This window comes from Enhydra lutris, unplaced genomic scaffold, assembly GCF_002288905.1.
Source record: "Enhydra lutris kenyoni isolate GAN:26980312 unplaced genomic scaffold, ASM228890v2 scaffoldscaffold10, whole genome shotgun sequence".
Lineage (NCBI taxonomy): Eukaryota > Metazoa > Chordata > Mammalia > Carnivora > Mustelidae > Enhydra > Enhydra lutris.
In genome coordinates, this window is record NW_019154094.1 from 19,449,166 (window position 1) to 19,476,102 (window position 26,937).

At 39.9% G+C, this 26,937-nt stretch overlaps 1 protein-coding gene across 4 annotated transcripts in view; it reads right to left on the bottom strand.

The window, feature by feature from the left end:
- The window catches only part of LOC111144071 (calcium dependent secretion activator), a 469,442-nt gene that overhangs the window by 68,030 nt on the left and 374,475 nt on the right, over positions 1-26,937 (bottom strand). For 2 of the 4 annotated variants that reach the window (XM_022498166.1, XM_022498165.1), the window contains 5 exons: positions 26,646-26,787; positions 15,101-15,256; positions 11,103-11,250; positions 2,487-2,561; positions 1,528-1,611 (listed from right to left, as the gene is read on the bottom strand). In XM_022498166.1, the coding sequence (XP_022353874.1) occupies positions 1,528-1,611; positions 2,487-2,561; positions 11,103-11,250; positions 15,101-15,256; positions 26,646-26,787 (605 nt within the window). Of the gene's footprint in view, positions 1-1,527; positions 1,612-2,486; positions 2,562-3,423; positions 3,439-11,102; positions 11,251-15,100; positions 15,257-18,632; positions 18,780-26,645; positions 26,788-26,937 lie in introns of all 4 variants that reach the window. The other 2 variants (XM_022498167.1, XM_022498164.1) reach the window with 2 other exon arrangements.

Genomic DNA, 26,937 nt, shown 5'->3' on the forward strand with positions numbered 1-26,937 from the left:
AATACCAATGTAAGGCATATTTAGGGAGAACTTGAGTGCGTGTGTTTTTGCACTGTATAATAATCATGTTAGTTATCTTTCATTAGCGATAGCCACCATTTATTCAGGCCTACTTCATGCGAGGACTATGCTATGCTCTCTCACTTACATTATTATCTCCACAACAGCTCATCATAGAAAACATTATCCATTCCTCACTCTATACATCACGGTAGGCAACCACCACTAACACATGAACACATAAACCCTAACCAAAATTACAAAATAGCACTCCTTCCCAAAGCCAAAACCAAAACCAAAGCAAAGCTGAGGCTCAGAGAAGTTGAGACAGTTACTGAAGATCACACAGCTGGTTAATATTGGCAATGGGATTTGAACCTGGTTCTGCCAGATTGATGTTAACCCCTAACCCTGTGCTGGGCCTCATCTTGGCATTCAGTGCCTTTCTAGGAGATTCTTCATACGTTAAGCCTGTTTTAAAGACCCAGAGATAATAGGACTTAAACTGATTGTCTTTCCTATGGCCCCGTCAGAGGAAAACACCTGGTCTCAGAGCCAGCAAAAACCCTGCTATCAGAAATGGCAGGAAAAGAAGCAGTGTCATAGGCACCGAGCACAAGAAGGGTGGGAGAACCAGGCCCCAAAGCAGCCCATTTCTAATGACTATCTCCATTGCTCATTTACCTACAGAGAATTAGGCTGGCTTCTGCCCACAACCAAACTTGTTTCTATGCCTGTGCCCAACTCTGGCACAGAATTAGAGCCCCTCACAGTTTGTACAGACTCAATCATCCACTCCAGAGGTTGTAAACTCCAATGTTCCCAAGCCCAGGCAGGTACATGAATGAGCAAAATGGCCAAGAAGACACTAGAGGAAACTAGCAAACACATGTGTGGTCAATGGGGACCACTGTGACTCCACTCCAGCAGATGGTTACTATGCATGTATGCAGGCCCAGAGCTGTTAACTGTTCCCTTTATAGAGAAAGCCTGGAATATGGACATCCCTGTGAATTCTCCAGATTTTTAAATGTAGGCAACTAATTCAGTTAAGAAAAGTGTACCTGACTCAGTGAGGACCAAACAAAACATATTTAAAAGCTCTGTCTGACCTGAAGATCTCATTTGCAACCTTTAAAATTAATTTTCCTCATTTACAGATGGGGAAATGGTAGCCCAGAAACAGGAAGTCATTTGTCTGAGATTGCTAATGTGGGCTCAGGCAAGCAGCTCTCTTTTGAATACATATAGAGACATGTGTGTGTGTGTGTGTGTGTGTGTGTGTGTACATACATAAACATACATACATACTGTATATTCACAAGTGAAATAGAAATGATTTTGGATTACCTGCTGTTGTGAAATATCCTGCTTATTCTCCTAGTGTTATTATATATTAGCAGTTGACCTTAAGTAACATACTTATACAAACCCAAACCAAATTGTCACATTGGCACCCCGCCTCTAAACCCAAACCCAAACCCAAAATAAAACAAAAACCAGGCAAGAAAGAAGCTCTTTACTTACGGTAAATGACAAAAAAGAAGAAAACAAAGTCCCTTCATCGTATCTGGATAATTTTGCCAGTACTCCTTCCAAGATGGTAACGAACTAGTAAAACAGCAAAAAAGAATTATTATTTCAAACTCTAACTGTTCACACCATGGAGCAACATTTCCCAATCACAGAGAGACTAGCAATGACCTCGCTCGGTTTTGCGTTCTATTATTTGGTTTCCACTTTTGGGGAAAGGAATAAATTGCTTTCACACATAAATATTTGACTTATCCGGCTTTCTCTTCATTATTATGTGATTGCAAATATAGCGTGTTACAGAAGTACAAAGTGACAAAATATTATTGAGTTGCATACAGCATGCGATAATATTAAATGCACTTTTCAAAATCCAAAACTGCGCAAAGCAGTTTTTACGTTACATATTAGCACTACATTTAATCCAATCTATTTTTATTTGTATTTTATCAGTAATTTGGGGGAAACAGAAGTTTAGCACTGGCAAATATAAATGTCTTCCCATTCAGCATTACTTAGTTAAAATTCTATAATTCATGAGGGTGACTGAAATAGCTTTATCTGACTTTTATGTTTTATTATGACTCTCACTGCATGTGAAACGAGGGGAAAGGGGGTTTTCAGGATGGCAGAATTCCTTATTAGCGTTTAACTTTCTGTTTCTAAAATCTAGCTTTGTCAGTGCTGAAAAACAAAACAAACATTTTCCACATAACCTAGTACGACGTCTGGGGACAATTTCTTATTAAGTTAACACTTTATCAATTCATCTTCACACGGCTCGCAATCATCAGAAAAAATCATTCCGAGCTGAGCCTGGGTGACGTACGATCTCGTTTCCTGAGAGATACAAGTATTCAGCTCAACTTTTTAACGTGTTACATTTTAATGGAAATGCAGATATAACAAAGCGATGTTCACAATGAAACATTTCACCTGAAGCTGAAGGTTACCTTTGCAACCAAGAGTGTTATCATTTCTTTAACAGTTTCTTCAATTAGTTCATCTATTTTTGAATGGTATTGATGCTAAAGAACACAGAAAGACAAATATTAGCATGTTGGGGAGGTGATGGCATTGCATCCATCAGTAATTTTTAGACAACACAATTTATAAATAAAGCCTGGCCTGCAGACCCAGTTTATTTCCATACTCCCAGAAGCAGCTGTAAGATTCTGACTCCAGGTCTTTGATGAAGAGAGATCTGAAGCTCTTAAAAAAAAATTACCAGCCACATGGTTCCTCACCCAAGGCTTTTGATGGCTTTGATATGTGTAGATACATACACACAATTACAAATAGCATGCATGGATGGCCTCATGGCCTAACGGTGTGTTGGTCTGGAACTTACAAAACAAGATATCACAATAATTTAATACAGGGGATGAAAAGTTCTCTTTGGAAAACTGCTGGGGGATGTGGTTCAGAATTTGACCAAGACATTGGGACTGATTTTGCAAAAACTGTTCTGAAACCCTCTGATACTTTGGGTTTATGCCCCAGAGCCCACTCATTCTATATCTAGATGTTGACTGAGTGCCGAGGCAAAGTGCCATTTTCTGAACCCTTGTGGCAGCCATTCATTTTCTCTATTCATGGAAAAGCAAATCCAGGTTTAGAGCCTCCACTCAGACTCCTGTTAAGTTTTTCAATTTCTCTAACATCCGCTGTCAATTAAATTTAAATAGTAATGCAAAAACAAACCCCCACACAAACAAAAATCTGCTGTAAATGCCAGGAAAAGAGGAAAAGCGATTTCAACAGAAAATACTGTATGCCAGTTCCTTGACATTTATTAGATCATTTTAGTATCCATTTGAATTATTCCATATTCCTTAATAAAAAATAACAATGCAAAACATTGTTATTTGGAAAGGAAAATGCACTTACCCACTCTTTAGCAAACTTTCAGAAGGATGATTAATTAGGAACAGAAAAAGAAAAGGAACAGTGCAAATAAAAATTAGGACAAAAGGACACATGAGAAAATTGAAATTAAACAAACCATTCAAAAAGCTAGGAAAACGTACAGAAATAATAAGCCATGGGAATGTGGTTTGATATTCTGATAACTGGCAATCAGAATTAATGAAAGCAAGTGAAGGGATGTGATTTAAGTTAATTCAGTAAAAGCCACAGGGGAATTTCCTCTGTAGTTGTAAGACCTGAATAAAGTCCCGGTGCAAAGTCAGGAAGTCATGTCACCTAAGAAAATATAGTTTAGTTTCCTCATCTGTAAAAAAACAGAATACTACTACTAATCACTCAGGACCAATGGTGGGGTGGAAAGGGAAGCCAGTACAAACACTGCTTTTGGAAAGAATATGAAGCAAACCCTGTTTAAAGATATTTAGTGGGTTTGTTCTTCTATTATTATTATTATTACTTCTTCTTCTTATTATTATTACTTAAGAACCATTTCCTGGTGGTCCTGTTCTCAGACTCACAGATCCATTGTGAGGATCAAGCGAGGATCCTTGCTTGTGAAAACATCTTGTCAACTGTAATTGCAATTCAAATATTATTTGTTCAAGTTCATAAAGCAGAAGCTAAGGGTAAGGAGGTATGGTCTTAATGCTCGGTCCTCCAATTTTAGTTCCCTTTCAGTTGATTAGAGGAAAAACAATAAAGCAAATGGTCCATGTTGTGTAGCCCTGATGAATCAGAACCCACATTGGCTCTACTGCTAACTCCTCGAAGGGATTTACTAGTAAGTGGCATAAACCTGAAGCTAAATGCAAAACTATCTGCAGAATTCTGTGCTAGAAACACAAAGAAAGATGTCAGAGCAAAAGAATTCAGGAATATTGACAGGGCTCCAAATTCATTTTTAGGTCTTGAGATAAGATCCAGTATTACATGCTTACTTTCCTCCTCATGTGACTGCCTCACTCTGCTTGATTTTCTTTGGATTACTATAAATGATTCACATTTATTGAATTAATTATGAGAGTCAACTAACTTAGAAAAGCAAGTTGTAGGCTAAATAATACAATCTGAAATATTAAACAAGGTGCTTCTAACCTAAGCAAAGAACATCCCTGAGAATAGAAACATGCTCTTGAAGAACCTGGCTGAAAGGGCAAGCAGAGCCAAGAGCTGTTGTTTTCCATGCACCAAGAAAGACACAGGCTCTTGGTCTGGGGTGTTAGTAATGCTATTCTTTCTTGAAAATCAAATAAGCATTTTCTTCTCAAGTGGGGGGAACCTCAAACCTTTCATTCTGGAAGAAGTCCAAACTGAAGGATATGGAGATGTGGTGGGTTGATGGGAACCTCTTCCCACCTTCAGTATTCCATGCCAAATGTGGCCATGACCACCCCACAGAGAGTCCCACTGTCTCTTCTTTTCATTCTAAACAAATATAATCATCTCCACTCCTGTTCTCATTTCTTTTTTTCTGTCATAAAAAGTCATTTTGCTATGATTATTCTGCCTTTTCCTTCCAGAAGAAACTTGAACATGTCAATCTCTGTTGGTCTATTTCCTCATTTCCTCATTGAGGCTAAAAATGACCCCTGTGAATACGGGAATCCTATTCACCTAACACAGTAGTGAAACAACACATGGAAATATGGTTTAGAAACTGAGAAGCAGTATATAGCAGTATTACTACTATTATCATTAATTGGTTAGCATAGTGGTTATATGTGTGTTTACATTTTTCTACACTTATGTAAAACATATATATATATATATATATTCTGTTGTATATAAATTACAATCTGAATTAATTAAGACTTATTTTGGTAAGAGTACAGTAGGGTAACGTCCTCTGTGCTTATCATGCATTAAAGCAATATACATCAAAGCAGTCCCCCCATTCCTATGTGAGGAAGTGCAAAATGCATGAATTTCTTTTACCAGAGTCTCCTGAGACTCATTTGATTAACTTTAGCTTTTCTGGGGCAATAGTGAGCACTCCGCCTTCGTTCTGATTTTTCTGGGGAGATTATTTATTCCATGCACATGTGAAGTTCCATGAAGGGCTATAATCACTACCAGGACATCTTTCAGGTACCATCCCCCAATAAGATAATCTTGTCACAAGTCTCTTGCAGTCAGACAGACTATCCAGTTCCATCTGCATCTCAATATGGGTGCAAAGAGGGATCCTTCCTGTATTTGCATTTTCTAGTTCACTCTCCGGGTGTCATTGGATTGGCTTGACCCTAGTAGTAGTAGTAGTAGTAGTAGTAGTAGTAGTAGTAGTAGTAATGCCCATAAATTACATTCCGGGGCACTAGACCATGATAATAGCAAGGGAACTGCTAATCTTTAATACTATGGAGAGTTTGGGGCATTTACTTCTGCTTCTGATGAGCTGAGCTCCTGCAAATTCACAATCACTTTGTAAAAATCATTCCACTTGACTTCCTGTACTGCACATTTTGCCGTGTCATGGAACAGATTGTGTGTATGTTGTCTTTCTGTTAAGACCATCTGACCTTGGATATGAGATGAAAACACACTAGACCAAGTGAGAAACTATTTAATACACAATTTCCTCTCTATTGGTGCTTTGCAAATTTTAATGAAAAAATAAATATTTAAGATGGAAAAGTATGGTTAACAAATGCTTCAACAGCTGCATTTAGATGAAAATTTACCCTGGTGATGAAATTTAGGAAGTGATCTTGAGATGGGAGAACACTGTGTCACCTGGCCAGTCACTACTCTAAAACACTGAGGGAGTTGGAATCCAGGTAGAAGCAGGTACTATAGCTAGATCTACACATGAGCTTAATATCCATGCTCACAAAGTAAAAACTATACAAAAACATTGAACTGCTACCTATTCTCCCAATTTCTAGTCATCCTTGGCCAATCTCATTTTTACAATTCAGTTGACTTTGGAGATGAATATCCCCATTCTTCAAAATGAGAAAAATTACTGAGAGACCCTTCACATGAGACTTCCCATTGAAGTTCCACTCAAGGTCGGAGCCAGCAAGGTCCCTGAAAGGAAGTACATATTTCTAGAAAATGATGTCTGGTTTCATTCTGACTGACTATTCTCTGTCACTTGGTATTCGAAGGTCATCAGAGGCCTCTATTTCCATGAGCTGTTCACATAGGTGTCTTTGATTCAATGATACTAAGGAGAAATGGCATAGCAGGTCTCTCTAGCATAGCTTGAGAAACTGGCAGTCTCAGGATAACAGCCACAGACTAGAACACAGTACTGGATGGGTCCTTAATAACAATCATTTGGTCTGAGAGGAGGGGTGTGGGAAGTGTGGAAAAATGGGAAATGTTTACCAGCTTTAGTTATTGTTTAAATTAAAAAAAGAAGAATGTTGAGGGATGCCTGGGTGGCTCAGTCGGTTAAGCCACTACCTTTGGCTCAGGTCATGATCCCAGGGGTCCTGAGATCGAGTCCTGGATCAGGCTCCTTGCTCAGCGGGGAGCCTGCTTCTCTCTCTGCCTCTGTCTGCCACTCTGCCTGCTTGTGCATGTACTCTCTCTCTCTCTGTAACAAATAAATCAATAAATAAAGTCTTTTTAAAAAAAGAAGAATGTTGAATTATTTGTAAGAGATACATGACATGTTTTCTACTTTATCAAATAGAACACTGTACAGAAAGAGGTAGGCATTGCTGCTTACCCTCAAAAATGTTACTGTTTGGGCATATCCAAGATAACATTCTAATCTGACATCCAGAAATGAGGGAGCTTTATCCACAGTTTCAACAAGCTCCGTATTTCTCAAAGGTTGTGTGTTGCAATGCTGTATCTCTCATGTGACAAATGATGACAGGAAGGTTGTATGAGTAAGGACTTGCTCAAGGTCACAGAGTTTGGCAGCTAAGGTATAGCCTCCATAAGATGTACTTCTAAGGCACTAGACAACATGTTCTTCAGAAAAACACGATCCCAAGTTTAAGCCAAGGTTATTCTATTGTAGCACAGAAGTGATTAGTGGTAAAGATAAGAGCAGGATCCCCTTTTGACAAAATCAACTTGCTATTTTTCATCATATATCTCCAACCAGGGGCTACCCTTTGGCTTAACAAGGTCCATAGGTTGCCTGAAATGCAAAATTATGGGTAAGTATTTTTTCCCCTGGGCATTGGTTCTCCAAATTTCATCAAATTTTCAGTGGGGCCTGTGACAGAAACCCTTGCAACCCAACTCCCACTACTCTCCCCATAACCCAGCTCAAAAAGAAAGAAGTTAAGATCAGAATGACTTGGCTTGTTTGGAAGGACTGCATAGCATCTGAGTAGGTGTGTGGGAGTTCTTTAAATATGGCCACAATTGAGTCAGTCTGAGGAGGGACTGTAAGAGCTACTGAAGGGAAAGGAGGCCAGTCCTAGTGCAATAATCCTTCCTCATCCTGGAATGAGGTCAGCCTTGTGAAACTCAGCTGAAAAGGACATCTTGGGAAGCTCCAAGGGGAAAGAGATAAACTAGACTCCATCAAACTTAAAAAAATGTTTTTAAAGGATACTACCAAGAAAGTGAAAAAGACAACTGGTGGAATGGGAGAAAATAGTTGTAAATCATATATATGATAGTGGTCTAGCATCCAGAATATATAAAGAACTCTTTCAGCTAATAAAAAGACAATTTAATTTTTTAATGGGCAAAGGATTTAAATAGACATATCTGCAAAGAAGATTTACAAATGGTCAACAGACATGTAAAAAGATGGCCAACATCACGGCAAATCAAAACCACAGTGAGATAGTACTGTACAAACACTAGGGTGGCTAGAAGAAAACATTAATTAGAAGTATTGGCTAAGCCATAGCGAAATGGGATTTCTCATACATTCCTGATGGGTATATAAAATGGTGTAGCTACTTTGGAAAACAGTTTGGCAGTTCCTCAAAAAGTTAAACACAGAATGACCATATGACCCAGCAAGTTCAAACCTACGTATATATCCAAGAGAGCTGAAAACATAGGTCCACGTGAAAACGAAGGCCCACATGAACATAAATGTTCATGGCAGTGTTACTTGGAGTAGCTACAAAGTGGAAACAACTCAAATGTCTATCAACTGATGAACTGATAAATAAGATGGGTATAGCCATATAATAAAATCTTATTCAGTACAAAAAGGAACAAAGTGCTGATACAGGGACGCCTGGGTGGCTCAGTTGGTTGGACGACTGCCTTCGGCTCAGGTCATGATCCCAGAGTCCCGGGATCGAGTCCCGCATCGGGCTCCCAGCTCCGTGGGGAGTCTGCTTCTCCCTCTGACCTTCTCCTCGCTCATGCTCTCTCTCACTGTCTCTCTCTCAAATAAATAAATAAAATCTTAAAAAAAAAAAGTGCTGATACATGTGACAGCATGAATCTTAAAAACATGGTGTCATATGAAAGATATCAGTCACAAAAGGCCACATGAGATTCCATTTATATGAACTGCTCAGAATAGGCAAGTTCTTGGAGACAGAAAGTAGGGTGGTAGTTGCCCAAGGCTGGGGGAGGGAGGGTTGGGGAATTATTATTCATAGGTCAGGTTTCTTTTTAGGGTGATGGAAGAGTCTTACAATTGATTGTGGTGATGGTTGCACAGCTTTGTGAATATACTAAAAACTACTGAATTGTATATTTTAAAAGAGTGAATTTTATGGCATGTGAATGACATCTCAATTTTTTAAAAAAGAGCTCAAGGGGAGAAAATTTCAGGAGAGAGAGAATTTTGGAAAGTCTGAATTCTAAGGGATCTTAATGAACGTTAGAGTTCACCAAAAGCAGTTTTTCAAGTGGGCTCTGTGAAGCCTGAGAGACTTCAGGTAGGCAGTGAAGAAATGGAGAGGTGGAAAGGAACATGGTAGCTTGAGCACAGGGCTTCTAGATCCCCTGTCCTTCACTCTATCTAGAGCAGCTCTCATTTTATTTTATCCAGAGCAGCTCTCATTTTATTTCACATGCTGGCCCTTCTTGGTAAGGTTTGAAGAACTGACATTGCAGCTCAAAAGAGTGTGAATTAAATTAGAATAGGGCTATTAGGGGCACCTGGGTGGCTCAGTTGGTTAGGTGACTGCCTTCGGCTCAGGTCATGATCCCGGAGTCCTGGGATAGAGTCCCGCATTGGGCTTCCAGCTCCATGGAGAGTCTGCTTCTCCCTCTGACCTTCTCCCCTCTCATGCGCTCTCTCACTCTCTCTCTATGGACAAATAAAATCTTAAAAAAAAAAAAAAAGAATAGGGCTATCATTTTATAGATGAGAAAACTAAGGCCCAGCTCATTTGCAACACAGCTGGGGTAAGAACCCTGGCGGCTGAACATCCAACCTGTCCTTCAGGCATGAGCCCTAATTTTAACTCCTTTTTGGATACTGGGCCTCCACACCAATGATTCTCAAACTGTGGTCTTCAGACCAGTTGGCAGCATCAGCATCACCAGGGAATTGGTTAGAAATGCAAATTCTTGGACCACACCCCAGACCTCTCAGAACCCTTGGGGTGAGACCCAACCATCTGGGTTTTGAGAAGCTCTCTAGATGAGTCTGATGCTCACTGAAATCTTCAGAACCATGCTCTAAGTCACTCACATGCAGCACATGGAGTCATGAAAGAGAACCAAGGGCCCCTGACATTTGCCCCTAGTGCCTAGAACATATCCCCTGAGCAAATGTCCCTCCAAAGAAAGTCAGTCTGGAGCAAACACTAACATGGGTGTCTGAGGAAGCAGATTAGTAGGGAAAGAAGGTTGGAGATGATGTTGCCAGGAAGAGAATACCACCAACCCACATTTAAAAATGGAAGGTGCCGATAAGAGAAAATAAATAACGAATAAGGAGCAAATATAATTTAGTAAGAATTCTGAGCATGTACGGCTGGTATCGAAAGATCTGATTTAGGAGCAATTTATGCCAATTGGCAACAACACGAGAGTTGCCAGAAATGTTTCTGAATTAATTCTAAATTGGTATATGAATATCTAGCTGGCTTGAGGCCATTGGAGAAAAATGATCATGATAGTCTTTAATCAAGCCCGAGTTGCTGCTTCTTTCTCCTTTACATTTTAAATACCACTTTGGAATTGGAAACTTAGCAAAGGACTAACCTTTTGGTCAGGGAAGATTCATAATCGACTCAATCTAAGGAAATCAAAAAGTCTGTGATTTCTTAAAAATTCAGAACCTGCTGGTTTTTACCCCTGGGGATGGGGTAGCAGAGTGATACAACATTTTACATCCTGGAGTTGCTTGATGAAAGAAAGAGAACCCTCCTGTGGTCCAGATGTTCCAAGTGATAAAATGCACTTCAAATATGAAAATGACTTGCACTCTGGAAAAGAGATCTGTTGGAGATACCAGCCTAATAGATAAGGTCATTGCATCTTATTTGACTTGAAGGAACTTTATGGCCACCCCAACTCCAGCCACGAATCACTTCCAAGTGACTGGCATTCTCATTAGCACATGCCTTAGAAATTTACTTAACAAACAGATACCAAACATTAATCTGTAGCTTAACCCACAAATGTTAGAAGGATATTTCTGAAACTAGTAGACCAGTGTAGATGGAAGGAATTTGTAAAGTTTTCTTTTACATGATTAATGGAGGGGGAAAAAAAAAAATCTGTTTTTTTTTTTTTTTTTTTACCTCTTGGCCCATTTCCATGCTGCAAAGTTTTGTTGATTGAGCTTTGGCATCAACCATAACATTAAACATGGTGCATATTGACTGTGGGACTCGAAAATCTGTTGATCGACTGGTTTTTTGCAGCTTAACTTCAAATGCAATCCTGGTTCTATTAAAACAAAGTGGGAAAAGACCAATTCAGTATTCATGGCAGCAGGTGGAGGAGACATTTTCTGAGAGGTCAGTGAAAAAGAAAATTGAAGGCTGTAATCAGTTTCAATCGACAATGACTTCACATGTGTTCTTTTAAAAATGACTTTCCCAACTAAGGAAGGCCTATTCACGGAGACAGCCACGGAAACCCTCCCTTTCTCGGCAGTACACGGAACACCTGTAGCTCAGTGTATTTCTGTCTATAGTTTACATGCTATGGAGATCCCTAATTGCAGGAGAATGAATGAATTAACAAAAACCCAATTATAGCATTATAGCATATGTAAGTTCTCTCACATTGGCAACTGCCTACCTTGAATCACTTCATTAAAAAAACAAAAAACAAAAAAGCAGCTTCTAATCTTCAAAATCTCATGGTGGGGGAAAAAAATCTTAAATGACATTTATTGTTTTTTTTTCCCCCCCTTTTGGTTTTGAAAGAGACTGAAGTAAAAAAAAAAAGTTCTAATTATTACATGGCTTTAAAAACTAAAAAAATAAGATAGGTAACTTTGGGGAGGAAAGTTAAATTAGGAAGAGTGGTATCAGGGGACTTCCACTATATTTATGGGCAATGTCTATTATTCTGCGATCAGAGTATATATCTCTATATATTTTTCAGAGTATGTACTTTTAATAAGTGAAAATGGCATAATATACTTACCAATTCAAGAACTGTGTAATGGTGCAAGCTTAATGGGACATAATTCTGACATAGGTCACAATATGATCCCAGCAATGTACTAACTGTTCACAGGAAAAACCCGGTCCCGCATGGCCAGCTGGTAATACAGGTGTGAGATTTAATCCTTGGTATCGGCATTGTATAGGGGACCAGCTATATTTTAAAAGGTTTTAGAGAAGTGGGTCACATCACTCCATGTCTTGAAAGAAAAGCACCTGGTTTGTAAGTGGCTTTGTGAAAGCTCCTTTCGCCCAATGCATCTTTTCAGTATTGTTTACCGTCAAGTTCTGGAGATCATGCAGCCACCAGGAAAGCATTGCTTCAAGAGGTATTAGTAGCAGTTTTCTAACAGTGCAGAGGAGGACCACACAGCTAGTTAGCTCAGGAAAGGATGCCAGCTTGCTAACACACCCTGAGTGCATTCAGGGAAGCCAAGTATAATTTCTAAGGTTGGAAGTCTAGTTCTTAAGAAAAAAACTTAAAACAACAACAACAAAAACCAACCCTTAAAGCACTCCTATATATTATATGATCATGTTAAAGATAAATGTATCTTGGCTTCTAAAGACTCATGCATTGAAGTAGCTTTCTAATCATGATGATCATTTTAAGCTACACTGAAAATACATCCTTTTCTGGTTTTGTGAAAAGGAGGTCTGATGGGGACTGAGTTGGACAGGTCCCTGCACTGATCTTCTAAGGCCGGCATGCTAGTTCCAGCCCAACTGGAGAAAGGGGAGTGGTACATTTTTCCCCTACAGCAAAGTAAATGCCTTCTGTTTTCACAGGGGAGCTGTGCATTGCCCTTGGAGGGTGTGAAAAGGGGAAACCAAATGTAAAATTAATAAGACTGGGAGAGCTCCACGGAGCAAAATGCCAGGGATGGAGAGGTCACTGAATTCAACTGACTGTCCTTGAGGACAGAGTTAGGGGGCCATGTTTCAGTAGAACACAGTATCTGATACAGACTAGACTAGAGGCTCTGTCTTGACCATCAGATGAATGATGTAAATTTCTCAGAAACTTGGAAATGAAGGGTGATTGATTGATTTTGGATGTTGCATATTTACATCTATGAAATAACATCCTTACAGTGATGTCCTTCTAGAACATCACAAAGAAGAAAGCAATTGTTCTAGGCTCTACTTATGTAGATTCTGTGTCTTAAAACACCCAAGGACATTTTCATGCTTTGCCCTCTGCATCTGGAGGTTGGGGGATGATATTTGCACTTATATTTGCAGTTGTCTGCTTTTGTCTAGGGCTGTAATTGGAAGGGTCATCAAGAAATTTAAGCCTCTGATATCAAGTGTGACTGTGTAGTTAGTTGATCAGCTTCTGTTAATAAAAGGTTACTTAAGAGCTACTATGTGCCAAGCATGATACTGGGACCTGGGGAGGGCCAAGAGCGCAAAACAAGTAAGATATACTCCCTGCCGGTGAGGAGTTCACACTCTTTGTGGTGGCTGGCCAAAGAGATTTGTGGTAAGGGATAAGATAGCATCACTGTCTTCCTTTCACATCCACATCTTCCATTTTCCCCCCATCAACTCCCCACTTCCTACTCCTTACTCGAAAGACCGTCTTCTCAGAAGGGCATATATGCCTTTTTATACAATTGTGTGCATAGATCAGAAGCTGGTAAGTGTTATCCTAATGTGCCACAGCCCTGAGTACAGATCAGGAGAGAACTTTTCATCACAGGGGAACTGCCCCGTAAGAAGTTTTGGTGGAATGGTTTGGCTTCAAGACAAGAGTTGCTTTTCCTAAAACTGATGGAGACTATATAAGAAATGGTAGAATTCAAAATTCTAAGGAAACATTTTGACCTTGGATTTGAACAATAGGCCTGCCTTTGGTTCTAAGAGTAGAAAGAAAAGAACTAAACACAAAAAATTTGGATTGCCTGGACTTTGAGGCTCCAGAAGTGCCATCAAACACCTACCCAGACTCCCCACGGCACATAGCTCCTTCTCCAGTTCCTCCTGAGATGTTCACCTGCCTGACCCTGCATTGTTCTTTGCTCTTTTGGCTTCCAGTTTTGATGCTATTCCTTTTCTTTTCTTCTTCTAAGATATAAAATTCAGATCACTCCCAGACAAACCCAGCCCCCATCACCCACAACTGATCCATCAACCAAACTATACGACATCTGGAGATCTGGAGTGGCCCATGCTGCTTGTGGTCTTTCTTTCTTTTTTTGTCTTGAATGAAGAAAAATAATGGAGCAGTTATGAACTGGAAAAGGAACTTGGATGTGTCTGGGGATAGACAGGGTGATGATAATGATGTTAAACCAGAGGAATTCCATCTCTGCTCCAGGAGGGAAGGGACGCAGTCTCTCATTCTTCATGGCATGGTATGCCAGGAATGTAGCACTGGGCCTGGCAGGTAGGAGGAGCTAAATACTCTTTGTTGAATAGATGCATATTGTTCTCATTTTCTTCTCTTCACCTTCTCAGAACACTCTACCTGGGAACTTCCACTGCAGCATTCCCACCTCAACCCAATATGCCATGGCGACAAAGCAGGCAATTTGTAGGAAATCCAAATGGACATTTAACCTCTCCTGCCCCCTCACTGATGTCTAGTTAGATTTGGGGCAGGACAACTCAGAGTGGGCAGAGAGTAGATGCTCAGTTCATATATATGGAACAAATGATGTTGCTGAGATCCTGTTCACATTTCTGCAGAGACACTCATTTCCTGCTACCTGTACTGGATATCCTGGCTCCAGAACTGCCTATACTTCTCTTTTTTCCCACTAATCATCCCCTCACACACACACTTATACCTTACACACATATTTTCTAAGTAAATATTGTGTGTCAGGTGCTACTAGATACCAGAGATATAGAGAAGAACAAGAAAGACATGGATCCTTTCCTCATGGAGCTAAGTGAAAAAACTGGCTACCATATCATGTGGGGTTTGGGACAGATGTGGGGCAGGTGAACAGGAGCTAGACTTGGGTGGCCACCACTTTAGCTGACTTGGACAAGCAATCACCTTCTCCAAAAAAATCCAAATTATGGCCAGTTGAAAGAGGGGCCACCTACCATTCCCTGAGTTGAGTGTAGTGGGGAAGATGTGCAGGGCCCATCCAGCCACCTAGGCTCACCTTTTTACACAAGATTCAATCATGTCACTTGCCATCAGCTTCAGCCGTTGTTCCAGGTGCTTTCCAAACTCTTCCTCGGGCCAGTGCAAGTCCCGAATGAAGGTCTGAAGGGCATCGAGTTTCCAGAACAGATCTTCTGAAGTGCCTGATCCATTACTGGCAGGATAAAAATTAGAAAACAAAAGTCACCCACAGGCCTTGGGTTCTGGACAAGCTGACACAAAGACAACCAGGCTCTAGAAGGCTTAAGGCAAACAGTGGCTTCAACATACAAAACGACGCGTGTTGGCGGTGGAGGTGGGGACCATCTCCACCGGCCGATTTTGAGTTTTACCATACATGACTTAGTCTGTGTTGTTTGGCCAATTATCCCAGACCAGTGAGAAGTCTGAGGAAAGGTGTTGCCCCACAATGACTAGGAGAACGGTGTATGGTAAAAATCAGCCTTCTTTTAATAACCACATTAACACATGTGATGATTCAGATGAAGGCCACGAACCAGAGGGAGAAGTAAGTTCCAACGGATAATAACTACATGGCACCATGCAGTTATTAAAATTCAGGGTTTCATGCATTTCCCCAGCTCCCCTCCAGAGCGGAGGTCTCTTGGAGATTGCACAAGACTTTCAGTTTTAAAAGGACAGTGCTAACAAAGTGGTGAGCGAGGACCTGCTTTCTCTCTTGAAGAGCTGGAAAGAAACTGGGGTGACTCAAATCAAGACGAGTACACCTGGATACCTTGAGTCCAAGATTCTTGTTCAGTTTGGTTCTCACTCCAATTATCATAGACCAGCCTGTTGCATAGGCAGCCCCAGGACGAGGTGAGTTGCGGGGGTGGGGAGTGATGCGCCGACAAGGGATATCTGCAAAGCTTTAGGGCTCAAAACCTGAGCTCTTTTACCATTGCACCACCTTACCCGGTCCCCTGTACAGATGGAGAAATTGGTCTTGATTCCTTTCTGTACAATGACGTCTAGGAAACTTTTACCTGGGGCATCCATGGAAAGCCTGTGTGTGGGAAATGCTCCATCTCTCACCCTCTTGTCCTTCTCTGGCTGGCTTTCTCTTTGGTTAACAGTTCCATTTGGAGCTCTGAGGGGTGGCCACCCACCCCCCTTCCTCGCATACCACTAATGCTAACACAGTAATTTATAAAATGTCCAACACACCATGCATTACCACTTGTTCTGACATCGTCTATAGAAACAGATGAGAGTGGGTGTTTCTATTGTGACAGATGCCAGCTGCATTGAATTAATGCTTCAGAGAGAAATATAGCTAGTGCATAAATGCATACACAGCTACTGTGGGGTGGGGAGGGGGCAAACTCCCAACATGCCGAGAGGGAGCCTATGGCCTGGACCAACAGGGTAATGTTTCCAAGGACAGACCAGCCTGAGGTCAGTATGTAGATGTATCTGACACGAAGGAGCAGGAAACATGGAAACACATCCTTAAAAATGAAAGGTGGCAAAGGAGGAAACTGGAATTATGAAAAGATATAGAATCAGGCATTTCCTGGTGGGCGATTGAGGATCTACACCTTCTATTCAGATCCTGCCATAAGCACTATTCAAAAGCGGGGGAATGCATTGTTTCTCTGTGAAAGTTCGGCCTTCCCCCTACCTCCATCCTATGCTTGGGAAAAAGAAACCCCAACTTTGTCTAGTCTAAACCCCGTTTTGGAACTGCATGATTGTATGTTTTAAATCATTAAGTACATATGAATGCAATAATTGGTATTTATTACAACAACATTTTGACACCCATCTGGTTTCAGAGTTTCAAAAAATTCTTCTAGGGTTTTTTTTTTTTTCTTTGAAGAGCTTATTATTAAGTTTTGACATGAGGAAAAGAATATTTTCTTTTTATTTTTAAGATAAACTGTTAATGTTAAGGCAATAGCACCAAGATTATTTTGATTGCTGAGCAGTTACCAAAATGTGTTCCCACTCATGCCTTAATTAATTGAATGGAGACCATTATCTGCTTTATTACAATGTCTTGATTCATATCTTTTCAAAAACAATGCCACGGAGCATGCATAGAAGAAGGTAAGAAAAGCTTTCAGAGGTTTATATTTTAATTTTTAACAGATACTACCTCATCTAACTTTTGATAGAGTCATCTTAGCATGAATATGATTTACTTTTTTTTAGAAGAATTTTTTTTCAGTTATAAATTTTTGGAGGTTTTTAAATTTGTCTTTAAAAGAGAATCGGACACATTGACTATATGATTTCATCATGCACTTGTGAACGAATAGAGGTTTTTAAAAATGTTAGGCAACTTCGCAGCAGCCAAGTAGAGCAGTCATTTAACGCCCTGTTTTCTACCTGGATCACTGCAGAAATAAAAATTATGAGGGCCGTCTTGATGAATGTGATTTTGAGATTTCAAAACATCACTGCTAGCTTCAGATCATTTTTTATTCCTTTGATAATAACACTTCTCTTTGAAAATGTGCCAATTTATTCTTTCAAGAAAAAGCTTATCTGGCCTATAATTAGCTGTGGTCTAAGAAAAGGATCAAAGGAGGGTATAGAATCACTAAAACCTATTTCACTTATTAAATCATGCACATGGTTTTAATTTAATTTCCCTGAGATAGAATTTAGGGGTACTGGATCTTCTTCTTGCTAAGGGAAATAGAGAGCAGGTTCACTTCCTAAGCTAGAAGTGGTGGCTCAACCTCAACCCCAGAGATGCTGTCTTTAAAGGGTTGGCCAGGACTCCCAGAAACACAAACCCTGTGCATTCCTGGCATTTGTATGGATGAATGTAAAGAATGGCCCTATCCTCAGACCACAGATGATATGGCTACCACAAAACTTAATTATTTGTTGTTTGACTTCTGCATTTTCAAAATTTAGATATCTTCTTGCTACCTAGATCCCAATGCTCCATATTGCATGATGACCTTGAAAAGTATCTTTACATAACACAGACATTACTGAGGCTTGATCCATTCAGGAGTTTTCATTTAGCCCTGAACATACTGTTACTATATCCTGCCATTTGCTGACACCAGAAATATGCTTTATGGTTTAAACAGTCTCTAGGAATTTTATATTTAAAGAAAACCCCAACTTCTAGGTAAGTGTGCTTCCCTCTTATATTTGGATCAGGCCAGAGAGGCCTGGACAGCCCATCAAAGAGGTTTCTTGGGGCTACTTTTGAATGAAGAACTCATAGAGTCATGGCACCTGAATTAAAAAAAGAAAAGAAAAGAAAAGCAGCAACAAAAAACAAAACATGGGCAGCCTCCTTTTGCAAAAGAATTCAGGAAGTGAAACATAGTCCTCAAGCGTTCAGTGGGCGTAAGACAAATTGTTAGTGCTGTATATATAGCAAACGTCTTACAAACACGCTGCATGCCAGAAATAAACAATATTGTCTCTGTATGATCAGCAAAATATGTCTAATTATCCATCTCCATCTCTGTTATATAGGATGTATAGAAATAAACAATACATATCCATGCCAAGATCACTTAAATTTAAATTAGATCTAATGTGAACTGAATACACACTCAGCATCATACATAGCAGCCATCCATGACGGTGCCGAAAAAGTAGGCATTTGTGGGATGCCTAGAGGGATGTTAACTGGTAGATTTGGTACTTTGGGAAGGTTCACATTGGGTAGGTTCACATTGGGTAGGTTACTGGTTAAACTCCTGTGGAAGAAACAGACAGAAAGAAAAAAAATACCATCACAGTGACAATGCAGATGTGGCAGAAGCACACGACAATTGTAAATAAATTGGCTAAGTCCACAGCAAGACGACAGCGAAAACTCAAGCAACACACTTTGGAAAACAGCTTACGGATGGGGAGCTGTGGTGCGGTTCAGTATTCAGAGAGAAATGAAAAAAAATGAATGGAGAAAAAATAACCACAGAGTGACTTAAAAGTGTGGAAACTCAAAGACACCTATACACAATGATCACATTATTTAAATGCCTTGGTGAGGGGCTTTTGGTTTCCAAATCCACTGCCATGAGAGTCTAGAACTTGTGTGATGCTAAGAACTTGAAGTTCAAGGAATTCTTGGCATCAGTGCAGCTGGGCTGCTAGGGAAATAGCTGGGATTGATAGCAACGGTGGCGCACTTTCATTTTCTTTTAGTCATAAATTATTTTTGATGGAGGCACTTTTCTCAAGTCAGATATTAGATACAAGGCATGGTGGGAAGTTCCCCCACTTGAATGCATACTTTCCAACTGTCACTCCTGAAGACAGGTGTGTGTAACAGGGTGTCGTAGTTGATGGCAAAGATGAGGGAATTGTATCAAGAAGAACGGTTAGCTTTTAATAATTGTATAAAATGCTTAAAAACACGTCCTCCCCCAAACTAAGTCCAACTAAAACAGAGAAATGTTTACACGTGCAAAAAGATACCTTGGTAAAGAAAAGAATCCCAAACTCCTCTCTAATTCTAAATTCTTGGAGCACAAGTGGATTTCAAATGGGGCCTTGTGTTAAAGTAGTCGGCCACCCTTGGAAGTGAGATAGAGACTGGGAGAAAGAAGGCAAGGTTGTAGAGGTGCTGGGGAAGTTCCATCTCTTTATCTGTGTGATTGTTACAAGGGAGTGTTCAGTCTGTGAAAGTTAACCAAGCAGCACGTTTTTTCTGTAAAAGGCTAAAATTAATAAAAAGTTAAAAAATGTGACCTGCACTAGCTTTTGGTTTTTGAATGAAGATGGATCAACTGATGTGATGGAGAGATGGATAACTTTATGAATAAAGAGAGAAAATAAAACAAAACAAAAACCCCAACTCGAATCGAGCAGATCTCTGTGGAGGGACTGTGACATTTACTGCTCCACAAGCTGGCACCGTGTGTCTCTGTAGTGGCATTTTAAGGGTGTTCCATCCAGCCAAAGTCACTGGCACGGTAGAGCCCAGCCTAACTCTGAATCTGAGAGGAGCCTTCCTGTTTAAGTGGAGTTGACAGAACTTTGGCAGAGGAGTTGAGGGTTTCTTTTTGGATCTTGCAGAAGAGCAAGTTTTGCCAAAGCAGCTCTGCCCCGGGCAAGCTGTGTTTGACTAACAGAACTCTTGCAAGGGCTGGAGCTGCCTCTGGGCTTGCTTAGCAGGGCAAGCCTCCTGAGAAGTCAGAAATCCTGGAACCTACAGAGAGTCTGGACCCCTGCTTCCCTCCAGAAACAAGGTACTCTTTCACAATGGCAATATACATGGAAAAACCTAGAATGCAAAATTGCCAACCTAGCATTCTTTTCCTTAAGGGAAACAGGTGTCACACAGGTTTGTTCTTTACACCTCATGTTTTGGGAAAGCCAGTTATACTTCTCTTCTTGGGATGAGAGGGTGCTCTTTTGGGAATGGTCAAGAGATAAGCTAAACAGGACTATGAAGCAGAAGGAACAATGGAACTTTTTCTTCAATGTTTCTCTGTTTAACTGGAGAAGCTGCCTCTGAAGTCTGTCCCAGGTGGCTCTCCGACTTAAACACTGCCATGTAACAAAACCGCTGGTGATTTCCATGAAGACATGTGTAAGCCTACATAAGCAAATGTGATCATTAGATGATACACGCACTGAATAATGATCAAGGAATTAGGAGATCTTTAGAGATGGCGGCCTGACAAGTTAAAATGTCAATTCTAATCAAATTAAAAGTAGCTAGGAATGAATAACATACAGATGTATGCAAAAGCAACTTAAATTCAACATATTAGCGGATGGTGGGTACACAAATTAGAGAAGAGCTTTGTTTTGCATATGCAAATTTGAAAAATACTTATATTAATAAAAACATACTGTATTTGTAAAATATGACATTTTGGCTGGACTACTGTGCTGGATTCATGTAGAAACATTTCCTTCATGTGACATACTATAATGCTCTATGTTTAAAAGACTGAAACATGCTTGATATTTCTGTTTAGCAAAATAATAGAGTATACTATTAATGTTACTAATATTTTATTTGGATATTAATAACTTATATTAATAGTCAAAGAGGCAATTCCCAAGCATAATATACATGTGAAAAGGGAGAATTTTCTAGTAGCACTCAGGTCAGATCAGACTCCAGGAGCTGCTGATGGCTATAACAAATTATTATTTTAGAGGGCCCTTTAGCAACTACCTAAAAACAAGCCCATCACATGCTTCTCTGTGAGAATCATAATGGGATATCTGTGGATAGTATCAGAAGTGTGAATTGCAATCCTAACAACTGATATATGTTAAAAATTAGACTCATTCTGGGACACCTGCCTGGCTGAAGCAGAGGAGTGTGTGATCTCGATCTTGGGATGGTGGGTCTGAGCCCCATGTTGGGTGGAGAGATTACTAAAAAACAAATAGACCTAAAAAAATTAGACTTACTCACTGTGGGAACTCTGCTAAAAAGGGATAGCTCCTATTCCGGTCAAATGCCTGTCCCTAGAGCACTAGATTACAAAATTCTCATCTGCTCTCTCTCTCACATGGATGAATGTCATGAACGTGCATGCCTCATTTCGATGGATGAAACAACTAGAGACATCCCTAACTTCTGAAATAAATTCTAATCAAGATTGTATCTCCATGCAGAGAGGATGTGGTTGGGTCATCTCTCAAAGACTTCTGGATGGGGATAGATTTGAGACTCAGAATGACTCCCACTTTATAAGCCATTTGTTTCATGAATGTACATAGTACATCTTGTCTTCTTTTGGTGCTCTGGACCCTAAAGGCTTTCCATGCGCTTATCCTTAGGTCTAATCCCTAGGCTGGGGAGGCGAGCACTCTCTGCGATCTTTCTATAGTTCAGAGTGGTGTTTTCCAACCTTTTATTCATTAGCACTACCAGGCCCCCAACTGCCTTCCCCATGAGAATTAATACCACTAATATGCTGTAGATCTGTTTATGTACTTAGGTAGACCTATACTTTATACATATATATGACAAGAGTAAACATTTTTTTTTTTTGTCCCTCTGCCCTGCCAAGAACAAATTTTTACCAGCCTGGGAGCTGAAAAGCCCCTATTTGAAAAGTATGACCTAGATAATAAAGTTCTGAACTTCATGGGCTTTTAGAACCTCCCAATAAACTTTCCAACCTACGGCTTACTTCCTTCCTCATCTATGCTGGTCAAATTCAAACATTCACTGTTTCTATCACATACCTCACTTTCCCCCATGTTTCTATGTTCGCTCATGCTCTTTCCAAACACCCTTCCCCTTTGGAAATCTTACTCTCCAAGCTATTTCCTTTTTGACTACTCAGGGAAGACTGATTCCCTTCTACTCTATGCTCTCATCACTCTTTGTTATGTTACTTGTACATTGGTAAATATTTAAAGTCATTTTTCTTCTGTGTATGTTGTTCAGACCCAGCCAGATTGAATCCCCAACCAGGGGATTATATATTTTCCTTTTTCTTCTCCCCATAGTTTTTCTATTGTATCCTTACAATTTTCAGGCTGTATGGTTCCTTAATCAATGTCAGTCAATAAATACTTATTGAGTACCTGTCCCAGGCCCTCTTCCAGGTGCTAGGGAGGCAGTGGTGATCAAATGTCAGGGGGTGAATATGGAAAATCACATTTTCTAGAATGCTAGTGTTGAAAAAGTCTTGAGTATTCAAAACATTTGTCTTACAAAGGAGGGTACTGAGGCTTGGGGAAGTCATCTGACTTGCTCAAGGTCACCCAGCAAGTTAATGGCAGAATCAGGAGTACAGACTCCTCTGGGTCTCGCACTTTTGTATTTCATACCAGGTCACCTACATGTTGCTAAGATGTCTTTGGTCAGTCTGACGATTTATTATCCTTAAGACATTGATATCCTTGACAATCTGGAGAACTGAAGTTACTTAAAAAATACTTTTCATGTGTATACCTCAGGCAGACATAGAGTGCATTTTGAGAAATGAGAAACAGGTTTTTTGGGTGCACATACCAAGAACAGTGTTTAGTGCAACCATTCAGAGCCATCCTAACCTGAAATGGGCAACCGTGAAGCATGGATTCCCTGTTCCTGGAGGTGTTTAAGTGGAGACTGAGAGAAGGAGAGGGCGACATGGAATGGGTACTTGGTACTAGTCCGGGGAAGCTTTGGATTGCGTGCTTTCTAAGTTTGCTTCCACACTGAATGGAAGCAATGACTTGACTAATAAGGAGCCAACTCTAAAAGGCTGGTAGAAATGTTGTCCAACAGTTAGGACCAAAAACTCTTATTCAGGCTATAAGGAGAGTTGTGACCAACCTGCCCAGCAATGGTCCTATGACATGTCCTGATGGGACACTCACGAGAGGGTTATGGTCTCTGGCTTGAGCCTGTTCTGACAGGCCGATGATCTTCAGCTGTGATTAGAAGCCGTGCGACAACATTTTCCACAAATACACTGAGACTGTAATCATAAATGTATCTGGCTTAATGGAAACAGAGATGGAGCTGCCCTGTCTCTCTGTGCAGAGATGGGTGGCCATCCTACTAAAGAAAAGCAGCAATAAGACTTGGCCATCTGACCCTTTATCTCAGGTAGCTTCAGTTGTATTGAGCCCAAAGGACTGCATCTCTGTTTTATTTTATAGGTCCATATTCTGAAATAAGAAAATCTAAAGAATAGAGAATATTTTTAATCTATTTTTAGCAAGCTCAATATATTAGTAGCATTTTCTTGCCAGATTGCCATTTTTCTTTAATATTTTGAATGCTAATTTTTCTTAAAGTAAGCTTTACAGTGTATTTCTCATTTTACCTATAATCAAGTGCCTGTAGTCACAACTTTTGAAAAATGGAAGAACAGAAGTATTTGAGTATAACAATTATTTGAGGGAAAGGCTATATGTGCATGCGTGTGTATGGGTGTATGCATGTGTATACGTGTGTGTATGTGTTTATGTATGTGTGTGTATGTACTGAAGGAACACATTTAAGAGTACAGAAAGTTGAGCAAACTATATCTATTTATCTAAGTCAATTACAAAAAGATCATCTTTGACTTGGGAAAAAATCCAAAAAGGAAAATGAATCTCTGCTTCTTCACTAGCGGTCAGATAAAAGCTTGTACTTTCTCTTCACCTGGTAGGAAGTATAGGGAGACTCATTCTTTCTAGCCCATAAAAGCACATCCCCAAGCTCTTTTCACCCTTCATTTTGTGCTGGCCATTCTGTTAATCTGTCATAGCATCCACATTCTGTTTACAAATCAGCTAATAAAATGTGTGTGCTTTCAAAGTACTGTAATTTAGTTTACGTTTTAGCTGGCACTTTCAAATACCTCTACATACTCTAAAAGGCACATACTATTTACCATGAATTGAACAGACCACAATCACAGTGACTAACCAATAGCACAGTTTGGGACAGCAAATAACTACTTAGAGAAAAAAAAAACACATCTACATAAAATATTCCAGGTTATTATTCACAACTATTAATCCTTCACCAATTTTCAGGTCTTTAAAGTTACTGGTCCAGAAGTTCAAATTTCATTTTTTTTTAATCATTAAAAAAATCCCCAACAAACCTTCCTTGACTAACACTTTGAATTGTGAAGATAATTTTTACTCTACCTTTATGTCTGATAGTATCAAGAATATTTACTACTTCAAGAAGAATAGCAGTTACTTGCTTGAAGCATTTAATAGATTATAAAATGACATTGGTGATATTATCACAGAGCTTCATGACAATTCTCAGACACCAAGTAGAGACACTTTAAAAAATCAGTTTTATGGATGAGAAAACAGTTCCTAGAGTTTTGAAGCCTTGCCTTCTACCTGGTGAGTGGAGGGCAAGGCCCTAACCCTAGGGCCCTTTAGGAAATAGTGACAGATACCAATCCTTTCCTCCCAGTGGTTGGTAGTACCAGTATCCACCTTTAAACCCAAGTAAGTAAAAGCTACTTCAAGACCATTACTATTTTGAAAATGTAAATAGTACTCATTTGAGCCTTTTCCTTTTCTCAGATGTTCTCTACAGCACATCTGTCTTGAATATAATGAGCATTTAAAAAAAAATACAGTTGCTTGTTCATGCTTTGTCATTAAGGGACCCAGTTTAAATTCCCATGAGTTAAAAGTCAGCAGGGCCATATTAAGAGATGGTATAAACTTGAGAATAACCAGCTAAAATTTAGGTTTCTTGGTGCTTGCAAATGAAGAGCAATTGCCTATTAACCAGCTCAGTAGGGTAAGTCAAGAAACTTCTCCTGCGGCTTAGGAGTGGAAGTGGCGGGGTCGTGGCTGAGAAAGCTATTTTGCACTGATTTATCAGTTAGAGTCATGCAGTAGAATATTAGAGGAAGAATCTCCATCCAGAAAACTGCTTAGAGATAAAGTACAGGTCAAGTCTTGTAAATTGAGGAAAAGAGTTTTGAATATTTGTTCTGGAGTGTCTCAAAGTGTGCTATACATACTCCCCCCACACCCATTTTGCTCCATACTGGTTGCTACTTCCCAAAGATGTAAAGGACTAGAAAGAACAAAACACTTTTCTCATATAAAAGAAAAAAAAGGAGTCTAATGGGGCAAAACTAATACCGGGCTTTATTGGAGCTTTTCAAACCATACCAGAAAATTCTCTCCACCTAGGAGCCTTCTATGTCTCTAGAAACGGGAGCCTGAGACTGACCCTCTGGCAGCCCCGAGTCATAGCCCTCCCCCTTGCTGGGGAATGGAGGTGGCACCAAATCTGCCTGATATTTCAAAAAGATCTAACATTTGCTAAGCAATTATGGAAACCGCTGAATTCATACCCTACAGGATTTCCTGTCATTGGTCCTACAAGACAGATACTCCCCTGGGGAATAAACAAAAGTAGTTAAATACATTTAGGAAGCTCCAGGTGAAGCAGAGTTAAATAAGCATCTGTATGACTATGTTCTCAAAGTCTTCAAATACGCTGTTGTGCTTCATGGTTCTCCGGGAGATATGGGTGTGGGGTGGATGAGTGGGTGATACAGAGTTTTCTAAGCATATCTGGCCATAGAGTTCTTTTCTCGAGGTATGTCTCAAAGGCCTAGACTAGAAAACAGCAAATTATAGATCAAAGGATAGCCTCCTGTTTTGGAAAATAAAGTTCTATGGGAACAGAGCCACACTTGTCCGTTTGCCTTTTGTCTGTTTTTGGTTTTTCACTACAATGATAGAGCTGAGTAGTTGTGACAGAGATTGTGTAGTTGAAAAAGCTAAACATTCACTATCTGGTCTTTTATAGAAAAAGTTTGCGGGCCCCTTACCTAGACTCCTATGGAACACGCTGTGGGAAAGATTAATTCCTAAAGATATCACCACTGGAGTAAGATACACAGTACAAACATCACAACCAAGTTTATATCCCTTATTTCTTATTTATCTTGTGCAATAAAACAAATATTTCATTTCATAAAACATTTCTCAACCTCCTCCCACCTCCCCGCTTTGGTCAAGGACGGTATGAGCACCACAGTTGGAAACATGTATAGTGTTTGCTCTCTGCCCCTGCTAACAATAAAAACTGTAAGACACCATTAATCCATTTCTGTATGACTCTGCCGCCATTTGCACCCAAACTCCGATGGTATCAAAAAAGGTTTCCTTACTTGACTGGTTCCCATGACTCCCGCTCAAAGCCCCTGTGAATGGATTGTGCAATTGAGGACTCCATCAAATCCACATATCTAACCACAAGTGGGGCAAACAGGTCTTGCAGGTGTTTGTGAAATTTTCCATTGCACAAATTATCTAGAACAGATAAGCAAAAGCTTGGTAAGAACCCACACTTGCTTTATTAGCATACAATGTATATACAGAAAGGATTGTCTTCTGTAATAAATACATTGCTTCTAGGGGATGCGAGAAAAGGAGGGGAGTAAAAGTACATGAAAAGCACCA